The 12,764-nt window shown below is 36.2% G+C and overlaps 1 protein-coding gene across 1 annotated transcript in view; it reads right to left on the bottom strand.

Annotated features, from left to right (window-relative positions):
• Positions 1-3,077: 3,077 nt before the first annotated feature.
• The window catches only part of RAD21L1 (RAD21 cohesin complex component like 1), a 28,318-nt gene continuing 18,631 nt past the window's right edge, over positions 3,078-12,764 (bottom strand). Inside the window, exons 12-14 of the mRNA XM_030915766.1 lie at positions 10,791-10,886; positions 8,372-8,449; positions 3,078-3,310 (exon numbers count right to left, since the gene is read on the bottom strand). Of these exons, the coding sequence (XP_030771626.1) occupies positions 3,122-3,310; positions 8,372-8,449; positions 10,791-10,886 (363 nt within the window). The 3' untranslated portion in view covers positions 3,078-3,121. The remainder of the gene's footprint in view (positions 3,311-8,371; positions 8,450-10,790; positions 10,887-12,764) is intronic.

A 12,764-nucleotide genomic window follows, 5' to 3' on the forward strand; every position in this document is an offset into this window, starting at 1 on the left:
ACACAAAAACGTAGGTACTAATGTTGATAGCAGCATTATTCATAGTAGTTCAAAAGTGGAAACAATCCATATGTCCATCAGCTGATGAGTGGATAAACAAAATGTGGTATATTCATACAATGGAATATTATTTGGCCATAACAAGGAGTGATGTACAGATACATTCTAACAACATGGATAAAACCTGAAACCTTTATACTAGGTGAAAGGAACCAGATACAAAAGGCAAAACATTGCCAGGAGTGGTGGCTCACACCTGTAATCCCAGCACTTTGGGAGGCCAAGGCGGGTGGATCAATTGAGGTCAGGAGTTTGAGTCTAGCCTGGCTGACATGGTGAAACCCCATCTGTACTAAAAATACAAAAAAATTAGCCAGGCATGGTGGCACGCCCCTGTAATCACAGTTACTCAGGAGGCTGAGGCAAGAGAATCGCTTGAACCCAGGAGGTCGATGCTGCAGTGAGCCAAGATCGTGCGACTGCACTTCAGCCTGGGTGACAGGGCGAGACTCTGTCTCAAAAAAAAAAAAAAAAAAAAAAAAAAGGCAAAACATTGTTTAATTCCATTTATGTAAAACAAAAACACCTGGAACTAATTTGTGAGTTTAGCAAGTTCATAGGATACAAGGCTAATCCATAAAAGTTAATTGTGCTAATGACAAAATTATACACATGGAGAACAGGTTAGTGGGTTTTAGGAGCCAGGAAGGACAGTAAGGAGGGAGATGGCTGTGGCTAACAAAGGGTAGCACAAGTGATCCTTGTGATGGAACTGTTCTGTTTCTTGACGATGGTGGTGGCCACACAAACCTACACATGTGATAAAATTGCATAGAATTAATACATACACAAAATGAGTGCATATAAAACTGGTGATGTCTGAATAAGCTGGGTGGATAGTGTCCATGCCAACTTCCTAGTTGTGTATTATACTAAAGTTATGCAAGATGTTACCATTGAGGTAAACTGATATATGGGATCTCTGTATTATTTCTCACAACTGCATGTGAATCTACAATTATCTCAAAATAAAGAGTAAACAAAAAAATCAACTGGAACTCTCTTACATGGTTACTGGGAATGCAAAATGGTACATCCACTCTGGAAAATAATTTCGTAATTTCTTCTAAAGTTAGACATATACTTGCTATACAACCCAGCAATCCCAATCCCATTTCTAGATATTTACCCTAGACAAATAAGAACTTGTATCTACACAAAAATGTACACAAATGTATGAAGCTCTATTAATAATTGTCAAAACTGGAAACAACTTAAAGATCTTTCAATGGATAAATGGATAAATAAACTGTGGTATATCTAGGCAACAGAATATTATTCAGCAATAAGTAGGAACAAACCACTGACACATGCAACCACTTGATGAATCTCAAAGACATTTATGAGTGAAAGAAGCCAGTATCGAAAGGTTACATGCTATATGATTCCATTTTTATGACATTTTCAAAAAGACAAAAGTGTAGTCATAGAGAAGAGTAGTTGCCAGATGTTATATGGGGGAAGGATGTTACTACAAAGGGATAATACAGCGAATTTTTTAGGGTCATGTTACTGCTGGAATCCTAATTGTGGAGATGGTTACAGGACTCTACACATATGTTAAAATTCACAGAACTGTGCACCAAAATTAAGAAGTCAATTTTTCTGTATGTTAATTTAAAAAAATAAAAGAAATTTTAAAAAGGCAATTTTGCCATTTAAAATTTATAGCTAATACATTTAGAGAGGCTATTTAGAATTTGTTGTTTGCAGCATATTTCCATATACAACAACATTTTAATAAGTACCATAGGCTTCACTTTACAGTGTATGATGGTGCTCACAGAGCATAATATGAAAATGTCCTAACTCAAACTTCAATTAAGAAAAAAGGAAAACAACAGTTTTAACGTCAAAAATGTTCGGTAAACGCCAAGCAAAAGAACATTTATTTTGGTGATCTTTACTCAGACTGTAGCTGCAAACAACATGCGGAACAAGTGTCTGCTAATTTTTTTAAACATAAAAAGCAGATTTAGTTTTGCTGACACATTAATGGTGATTATAATAATCATTAAATAGTAAATAAAAAGGTTAAATGACCTATAAATAGACTAAAACCCACACAGGTAATTTGAAGCAAAGATGAGCTTTGTAACTCTTCAATTTTAAAATGTTGGATTAAAAACCATAGCATTAGGTCAAATCAAGGATGATATGCATTGCAATCAAATAAACTGTCTGTGTAGAAATAAGGAAGTTTTCGTCATTAACCCCACAAAATTCAAGTAAACACTCCAATGTAAAATAGCCTTTTAAGAAACATCTTTGAATGTTTGTCAAAAACATATAGCATTTTAAAAATGCATACTAAATGTATGCTAAATGCAACATTCAAGTCAGGGAAATGATAAATGCTATATATTCAAATCAGCTAAGTTAAAAAAATTACTTAACTGGCTGGGCGCGGTGGCTCAAGCCTGTAATCCCAGCACTTTGGGAGGCCGAGACGGGCGGATCACGAGGTCAGGAGATCGAGACCATCCTGGCTAACATGGTGAAACCCCCGTCTCTACTAAAAAAATACAAAAAACTAGCTGGACGAGGTGGCAGGTGCCTGTAGTCCCAGCTACTTGAGAGGCTGAGGCAGGAGAATGGCATAAACCCGGGAGGCAGAGCTTGCAGTGAGCTGAGATCCAGCCACTGCACTCCAGCCTGGGCAACAGAGCGAGACTCCATCTCAAAAAAAAAAAGTTACTTAGCTATAATTAAGTACTTCTGAGCCAGGTATGGTGGCATGTGCCTGTAGTCCCAGCTATTCAGGAGGCTGAGGCAGGAGAATCACTTGAGCCCAGAGTTCAAGTCCAGCCTGGGCAACATAGTGAGTCCTTTGTCCTTAAAAAAACAAAAAACAAAACAAAACAGAATTTAAAGTATTTCTTTGTAAGCATGTAGGTTTCCAATTCTAGCTATGATTATTCTGAACTACAGAGAGGAAATAGGTCAGCCTATCTATGAAATGGATCAGACCTTCAGCTGCTTCCAGATGGCTTCTGCATTAAACTGAACAATCTACACAGAAATTCCAGTGATGACATAAATCTATATGTCTGGGTTTCCTTCACATGTTATAAAACATTGGTCCCATTGTAGCTATAATATCTGCATAGGGAGCACTCTGGCTCAGCTCGATAGCCCGCTGTTTTCTTAGGACAAGAAAGCTATAAAATTTGGCAGCTGCTTGTTTTCGGTCGCTATTTCTACAGAGCTTCATCAGACTAAAGGACTGCATTCCCATCTTGTTAGATTCCTGGGAAAATAGTTAGAAAAGAAAAAAGAAAAGGGAAACAAGATCATTAGAAGTAAAGCCAGCTATAAATGCATAATGAACAACAAAATATTAACATTTTGGATAAATGACTATAAAATCCTTAAGTGGAAAAAGGGAAATGACTCCTTAGTAAACATAAAAACAAAACAAGTCACTGTACACAAGCTTGGTTCGTGAAGAACACGCATGCAAAAGAATTCCAAAATGTTATACAAATTTGTAATGTGTTACACAAATGTTAGACCTTTTTAAAATGGACGTTAACATAAATGGCTCCTGTGGAAAGGGCAATTAGTCTATGTTTGCAGAGACAAAAAAAAAAAAAAAAATCCACAGGACTTTGGGAGGCTTCAAATACAGTGAAAATGATCAGCCTATCAGTCTTCTTCTACTTAAAGGTACTAGTGTTGGTGTTGACTATAAACAACTCTAGTTTCAGTGTCAGGGGATTATGACTATGTAAACAACTCCCAATTTCTTTGCACAGATTAAAAAGATGTTGGATTCACTATATGACATCTGTGTACCTACTGAAAATAACTGAGGTACAATAAAGTATTTTAATTATGGATGAACATAATTCTTTTCATGAAGACTAGGATTTGGAATCAGATTCCTAGAGAAGTATAATTTTTTAGTTAGAAATACTGCAGTGTGGCCAGGTGCAGTGGTTCACGCCTGTAATCCTTTGGGAGGCAAAGGAGGGCGGATCACTTGAAGTCAGGAATTCCAGACCAGTCTGGCAAACACGGTGAAACGCTGTCTGTACTAAAAATACAAAAATGAGCTGGGCATGGTGGCATGTGCCTGTAATCCCAGCTATTTGGGAGGCTGAGGCAGGAGAATCGCTTGAAACCAGGAGGAAGAGGTTGCAGTGAGCCGAGATCACACCACTGCACTCTAGCATGGGTGACGTGAGACTCCATCTCAAAAAAAGAAAAAAAAAAAAAAAAAAGAAAGAAACACTGTAGTGAATACTGGCCAATGTCCCTACGAGTATCATACTCCTCGGACAGTTGTGAAGCATATTTAGAAATACCATATACAAGGTTTTGCTTGTCTATAACATTCAACAAATTAATAAATTAAATACATTATCATACTTTATCTTAACCAAAGGTGTAGCCCAGGGTGAGTAACCTTTCAAAGATGGCATATCCAGCCTACATTTATTCCCTGCCTTGAGAGAAAAGATGAGAAATGGATGGCTTTTTCCTCCCGGGAGAGAACAAGGACAGCTTTTTCAATTTCAAGAATTCTTTTGAAAAACCCTAAAGGGACAAATATGCAAGATTAAACATAAGTGTTTATTTGTGTTCTCTTCAGAAACCTTTCTGAAATGAAGGTAAAGGAAGAAAAAGTGACAAAGGAAGGAGACAAAGACAAAGAAAGTGGAAGACATAACTGACTTAATAGAGTAGAGACAACTGAATCCTAAATGCTGGCAGCGGGGAAGCCAGCAAAAAGCAAGCCGATCTGAGTGAGATACAGTACCTTGGAAAAGCTCAGGAATTGGAGACATCAGTGTATCATAAACTGGGGAGGGATTAAGCTGAAAACAGGAGAATTACTTGAGAATCTACTTAGGAACAGTTAGCCCTTCTGTCCACTCCACCACCTCACAGAATCAGAGACCACTACTCACATAGCAGAAGGTGTGACGTTGCCCTTCTGGAGATACCAAGCATTGAGGCTTTGGACTTAAGGCACTAGCGCTGTGGATGGTGAAGTGTCATACCTCAAACAGTGGGATTAAGGGAAATTCTACACTCTGAACAGTGAGATAACCAGCCTCTCCTTTATCTCCTTTTGATTCCTGAGCTACTGACATCGTGCTTACATGTCCTAGGCAGTAGACTTAAAGATTACTCTGGAAAAGCCAACTATTCTGAGGGAGAACAAAGCCCAGTTACATAATACAATCTGGGGAAGGTGAGGGGTGCCACCCAATGACCTCAGTATAAAGACCATAAGTCTACAAGCCTTCATGCGTATATAACTTCCAATCAGTTTTTTGGTGTCTCTATCTTAAATAAAAACAGATAATCCTAGGATCTACAAGACATTTGAGTAAAATCTCTAATATTAAACAGCAAAAAGGAATGCATTCAACAACATCACTAAGGAAAGATAATGCAGGGAGCAGAAGTGCAATCTCTGAAGTTAAGAAGTTTTTCATTGTATCCATGAAAAATGGCTAGGATAATAGTGAGAGGAAGCAGATCAGTGGTTGCTTGGGAATGGGGGTGCCAGTTGGAAGTATGCAAATGAGGGATTCACAAGGGGCATAAGGAAACTTTTTCTGGTTTGAGATATGTTTACTCCTTGATTGTGGTGAAGGTTTTACAGTTGTATGCATATGTCAAGACTTATCTAATGCATACTTTAAATAGAAATAGTTTACTGCATGTTAATAATATCTCAACAAAGCTGCTTAAAAACCTAATTAAATAATTAAATAAAAATATCATGATGCTATAAAACAAAAGGTTAGTAAACAAGAAAAAACTCCTGGAAAACAAAAAGGTGAAAGCAGATATAAAAATTCAGTGAAGTCTAGAAGACAAAGTTGAAGAAATCTAGAGAGTAGAAAAACACAAATAAAAGGAAATTAATATAGAGGATAAAAGATGTTTTTAAAATTAAAGGAGCAGTTCAGGACATCCAACATCTGACCCATTGGCCCTTCAGGCAGATAAATAACAAGGAAATTGAGGCCAGGAGTTTGAAACCAGCCTGAGCAACACAGTAGGACCTTGACTCTATGAAAAACTTTAAAAAATAATAATAATAAGGAGAAAGTTCAAGAAGTTTTAAAAAATTTTCTAAAACTCAGGAACATGAAATTTCCATATAAAAGAACACACTACATGGTAAGCACAACAAATGAAAGAAAAAAAAAACCCAAAGCACATCATGAAATTCCAGAGTGCCAGGGATAATAATAATAATAATAATAATAAAAGATCAAAAGCTTCCAGAAAGAAAATAGATTTCTTACAAAGGATCACCAACTAAGGCAACATCTGACCTCTCAATAACATCACAAGAATCTTGGCAATGTTACAAAGCCTTCAACATCTGAGAGAAATATATTTTCAACTTATGTCTAGAGACAGTCATGTTAAAGGTAGAAGAAATGCTCAGGCTGGTATGGAGGGTCTCTATCTCTTATGAACTATTTATCTTGGGAAATCATGAAAGGATGTTAACCACCAAAAAATTTAAGATAAAGGAAGATCAAAGCACCCAAAACCACAGAGGAAATAATACATACAGGAAAGAGACACATTCTCATGTTTATGACAAAGCAATATCCCAAGACAAAAACTATGGAGCAGACCTAAAGAGCAACTGGTTTGTATCAATCAGAACAAGAGGATGGTGAACCCCCAGAGAGATACCTTTAAGGAAAAAAAAAGGAACTGATGGATCACTTGATAAGAGATATTATAAAATATTATAAAATCATAAAAATGGTATTTTTGTCAGAGTTTGGTCATATTGTCTGAGCTTGGAAAAGTAATTAAAATGGGTTTATAGACTGAGCAAATGAAAAAAAATGAGGTCATGATTAACTTGAAAAAAGCCTAATGACAAAACAATCATAAACTTGACAAGAAATGTAATCACGCTATGAAGCTTCAATGTAAACTAATTTTTATACAGTATTTATGGCAGCAGCTGCTAGTTGTCCTTTAATTTCCATTCTCCTCTTCTATAGTAATGGAATTATTAGCTGGGACTAAGCTTACCAAATAAAGACTGCGTTTCCCAGCTAGATGCAGTAATGTGATTAAGTGCTGGTCAATGAAGCGTTAAAAGTTATAAAATTTCTGGCCAGCGCGGTGGCTTACGCCTGTAATCCCAGCACTTTGGGAGCCCGAGGCGGGGGGGATCACGAGGTCAGGAGATCGAGACCACGGTGAAACCCCATTTCTACTAAAAATACAAAAAATTAGCTGGGCGCGGTGGTGGGTGCCTGTAGTCCCAGCTACTCTGGAGGCTGAGGCAGGAGAATGGCGTGAACCCGGCAGGCGGAGCTTGCAGTGAGTAGAGATCGCACCACTGCACTTCAGCCTGGGCGACAGAGCGAGACTCCGTCTCAAAAAAAAAAAATTAAAAAAAAAAAAGTGATACAATTTCTGGGTTGTACAGTTAAAGGAAACTTTGCTGCTGATTGGAGTACAGACCTGGTGGGTAGTTAGCCATTTTGGATCTTGAGAAGACAAGAGAAACCTGGGTCCCTGACAACTTTGTGAGCATAGCCGCCATACCAGATTGAACCTTTACCTGAGAGATAAACAAACTTCTATCTTTTTTAAGTCATTAGTATTTTGGCTTCCTGTCACAATCAAACCTGCATCATAACTATTACAAATATAACACTGTAAACACATAACACTATGCTAAAAGTATAGTAGGGAGGGGAAGGTAACTAAGTTAAACTTTTGTTTTCTGTCAAAAGAATTCAGTAAAGTTTAAAGCTGAAATACCAAGAAAGAGCACTAAAAGCATGTTTATTAAGAATATAGATATAAATACTAAAAGAAGCAGTTTAATGTAGTTGCTTCTGGTGAGCAGGACTTAGGGAAAGGAGGGGTAGGACAAAGGCCTTTCTGTCTTTTCAGCCTTATTGCATGGTGCTATGGAACTTTTAAAATAATATGCATGTATTATTTTCATAAAAATATAAATTAAATTGAAAAATTATTTGAGCTGTCACTCTTGAACTGCTATCAACTAAGTTTCATGTTGAGAATTAGTTGGTATCCTGCTAAAAATGAGAATGGGACACAGAATAGATAGATATCTAAGGGTATGAGTGTGGGTAAGAAGTTGATTAGAATATGCAGGCACCAAAACCAAACTTTTATATTTAGCCCTGGGTATACTACTGAAAATCATTGCACTCTAGTGGAATTTGGCCTCAAAAAAATAAGGAAAATTACTGCATTTTCCTTAATATCTAGAAGCTTGAAGTCAGTATTTACTTATTTTTTTAAATAAAAATAGGGTTGACAAACCCTAGCATCTTACCCGTAAATGATTTAACAACTGAAGTATTCTTCGATTCCATCTCTCTGTCTCAATATTTTCTTCATTCCTCAATGACTCCTGTTTGAATGATTGATAAATAAAATATTAAATTTAAGCAAATTTTACTAAACGCTTACTATTCACGAATCATAGTGTTAGCTTCTACAAGAAACACAATTATTACAATGGGTCCTGACAAATAAAGAGCTTATAGTCTTTATTATTTATAAATAGAATAAGGCTAACATACAAATATAAACCACCTTTGCACAATTATACCCATACTCTCCAGGGTGTCTTCTGATAAGAGGCTCCAAAATAGGAGATTCTGCCATCTTTATCTGGTAATGTGCCCAGGGCCTTTTGGTTACTTTGAAAAGTAAAATTAGCAAAGACAACAACTTTTGCCTAGGGCTATCCTAGTTCTGGTCAATCTGAACTCAGTTGACAGGAGTAAACATACAGCTATTTCTGCATTGTAAAGGCCTTTATCTGAACTTACCTGGTAATGGAAGCTCTAAACATAACTGCTGTTTAGTAGTTTGTGTACAATTGGGTTAGAAATCTTTCAGATTTTGAGATGCCTTGTCCAAAAAAGATTAACCCACTGCCTGATTGTCTGTCATTGTTATCTAAATAGATTTTTTTTTTTTTTTTGGTATTTAAGGCTTAACCACTTTCAGAAATACCTCAATATTTAAAAATGGTAGTTGAAATTCTTTGCAAGAATTTATTCTAATCCCTTACAAACTAACACCTTATGATGTTAGAGCAGAAACTGGGCATATGAAAGGTGTTCATGAATCTGATAAAAGAGTAGGCTTACAAGGGGTTGGGGGAAGGGAAGTGGCACAAATCTGGCCTACTTTATAATTTTTCCTAAGCTAATTCTGACCATGCGGCCCAAAAGCATCTGTGTCACTCTCATCACATGTCCACTGTTTGTCTAGCCTTCATGTATAGGAGCCCAGACACTTGCTAAAAGTGCTTTTAATTTCATAGACTCCAAGACAATTAGAGAAAGCACCAGAATATTCCGCATGACATTTTAAATCATGTGAGGCTAAAGGGACTCTTTGACTCAGCCTGGGAACTACTGAGTCCCCATTTCCACCAACTATACCAGCTACCTGGGCCTGCCTATGCTATATGCTTTCTTATATCCCAAAGAGACTAATTTGAAAATATGGTCACTGTATTCTGGAGAGTTTTCCAAATCCCTTCAGCTACAATTTATGATTATTCTTTTCTGGTCTGTCCTTGGATAAATGAGGACACCCACTTATTAATGTTTATTTTATTGTTAAATAAACAAATGCAGTTTTTGAAATGTAAAAACCTCTTTGTTAAAGGTCCATGAGACACTCGCTTCACCTATAATGCACAACTAAACTAACCAGAGAAAGGCTCAGAAGAACTAGTCTGTGCATTCTGCTAAAGCCTGTCTACTTGATCTATCTGGACACCCTACAGCTGAATCTATTGTGTAGAAAGCCCAGTGGATTATTAAAACAGCTGAACTTGTGCTGTGTTGTGGTTTGCTTGACCATGTATGAAAATAACCTGCATCTATAGAAGCAAAGCGAATAGCAAGAATGAATCAACCACTTCTGGCTCAGCTGTTTGGATACTTCAGGTAAAAAGTTCAGGTAATTTATTCCGCCCTAGATTATCTAGAGAATTCGGTCTCTTTTCCTTGTATGAAAAACAATCAAATAGTCTTGGAACTCATTATATAGATAATTTTATAGAAACAAATTAACATTAGGCTTACTGGGTGTTTTTATATTATTTACTAAAAAACTTTTACTAAAATTCCTTACAATCTTAAAAATGTTTTCAGTACGCTGGGACAAGACCAGAATAACAAGACAGTTAACAAGCAGGGAGTCAGGTAAATCAGACTTGACTTCTGTCTTTGCTATTGACATGTGGCCCTCTGACTACCAGATGATTTTGTTTCAAATTTCCAGAAGCCTTGTATAGATACAAGCCTCGTGCCACATAATGTTAAAGGAAAAATTACCTACAATTTTTGTTGTAAATAAGATAAAATTTCAAATGCCCTAGGCCATACTCTTAATATAGTTCTGTTTCTCTAGAGATGTTATACCAATAATTTAAAACAGTGATTCTCAACATTAATCCTGTCACTACTTTTGATAAGCACAAAAATCTCACATTTTCCCTTAAAAGTATTTGAAGTTTCAAAAGAAATTAAAGAAACACAAAAAATCAGAGCAATTCAGAATATTTTATCAAACTATTCACAAACATCTCTGTTGTAATCACAAATTTAAATTATAAATTCAGAAAGTAACATGACAGCTTTAAAAGCCAAGTTTCAGATAAAAAAGGTGTTAAAAATATTTAGGAATGAAGTTTTTAAGAACATCCCCAAGACTATACATATATTTACCAATTCAACTGGACTACATTCAATTTCTTGTGCAAATAAGTCATTCGTTAAAGATGATTCCTCAGCAGCTAAAGACACCATTTCAACAATATCCTGCTGAAGCAAATTAGGGAAAGTTAGGTAAATCTGACAGTGGTTATACAGACACAATCTAATTTTGTTAAATGCTTTAATCATGTGAATGCTCATTTCTCAAACTAGTTTAAAATACTACCCACATTCTCAAAATATTATCTCTGAAATACCCCAGATAGGCAGTCTTTGACTTAAATGTTACTGTTTTCCATATGCCTCCCATAAAGGAAGAACTTGCATGCCCCTTCCCTCCTTGTTTCCTATCCTTTTCCTTTCCTTTTCCCTCTCTACTGCAGGCCTCACATTAAAAGTCTCTACTGCTGTGCTACTGAGACCACTTTGCTTTGAAGCATTTTATCTAGCCCCACTCCCCTACCTCTATTCTCATGCCAATACCAGGTGGCAGAGGAAAGAGATCTGTAATAGACAAGCAGAGAGGGAGTGAGAGTGAGGAAAGGGATATTAATATCCCTACTGAGGACCATGATAGGATTCCTGCCACCACTGCGGGAGCTGTCACGGGCAAAAGGGAAGAAGAACCTGTCTGCTGGAAGGGGAGTGAAGACATAAAGGAAGAAAGAAAAAGAGACAGCCAGAAATTTCCTAGTCCCTATCATCTCCTTCCCTTCTCATTGCTATAGAAGCTGTCAATCCGTTTTCATCTTCAACCTGTCTCCAAGCTTCATTCGCCGGGTGTCCTCCCCAATCTTGACTAAGGGCCTCCTCTAAGATAGTTTACTTGCTTTTTAACTCAGTTTTAAAAACTGTTAGTAAACATAAGGAGTTACATTTTATTCTTTAATATACATATTTGTGAAGCCTTGTTTTTCTCTTTCAATTTCTATGAATACTCTATCTCAATTTTGCAGTTATGATATATAAAAATTCTGTTTTATGAAAATTTGAAAATGATTCATCAGAATCAATATTTTCTTGTCCCTTCTTGTTCTTGCACTCCCATGCTTGACTATATTTCACATTTGTTAACATTTTTGGAAGCAAAATAAGAGTAGAATTGAAAAAGCATAAGCATAGGGTAAAGGAGTAAAGGTTCAAAAAAACTGGTACATCAATCTCTCTTCTCTCTACTTCAAGCCCATGGGACAATCTATCTTGTTATATCTGTGATAAGTGCAGTTATATTTTCCTTCCAAAATATCATAAACTAAACAGGTTTACCTAATCATAATTTTCGGTAGGTACACTTTAAGAAATGCCTGAGCCCAAGTGAGGGAGAGAGTAGTACTGGCAACCCAGTATCTCAATATCCAGTATATTATCAAATATTTAGTAAAATACTTTCTGCTTGAATGCACTGTGAAATTGTCTTTCCTTCCAAGGGCATTCAGTTTCAACATGGGTTAACTTTGAATTCCCTGTGTGGTTATCAAAATACAGTGATAATGGAACAGACGAGAAAAACACTGGTTTATTTTTATCTGGTATAGCTATAATATTTATATTTGTAAACCAATAAAATAACAATTGAGAAATATTTCAAAGCATATGATTTCCAATTATGTTTTCAAATAGTAATGTTTTTCAAATAAAAAAATATATCTTAGAAAGTTTTTAAAATTTCGTTTTGGTTATAGATCTTTAGATAAGTCTTTCAGATTCAAGGCCAAGGTAATTGGTGAGTCTAAAATATATTATTCTTAGAGATAAAAGGGTAAATTTATGATGAGAAGCAAAACTTAGGTATACTGGCTGCAGTTCTAAAACATTCCATGACACAAAGAATATGAGGCCTAGTAGGATTCTCAGCATATAACCAGGTTTACATACAGACAATCATTGATTTAACGTATCATGCAAAATACTAGTTCAGTATGAAACCACCTTATCTTGCGATTTACATCCTAAACTCCTGGAAAAATTCTGTAGAAGAAAATCATG

Source organism: Rhinopithecus roxellana, chromosome 13 (assembly GCF_007565055.1).
Source record: "Rhinopithecus roxellana isolate Shanxi Qingling chromosome 13, ASM756505v1, whole genome shotgun sequence".
NCBI classification, from domain to species: domain Eukaryota; kingdom Metazoa; phylum Chordata; class Mammalia; order Primates; family Cercopithecidae; genus Rhinopithecus; species Rhinopithecus roxellana.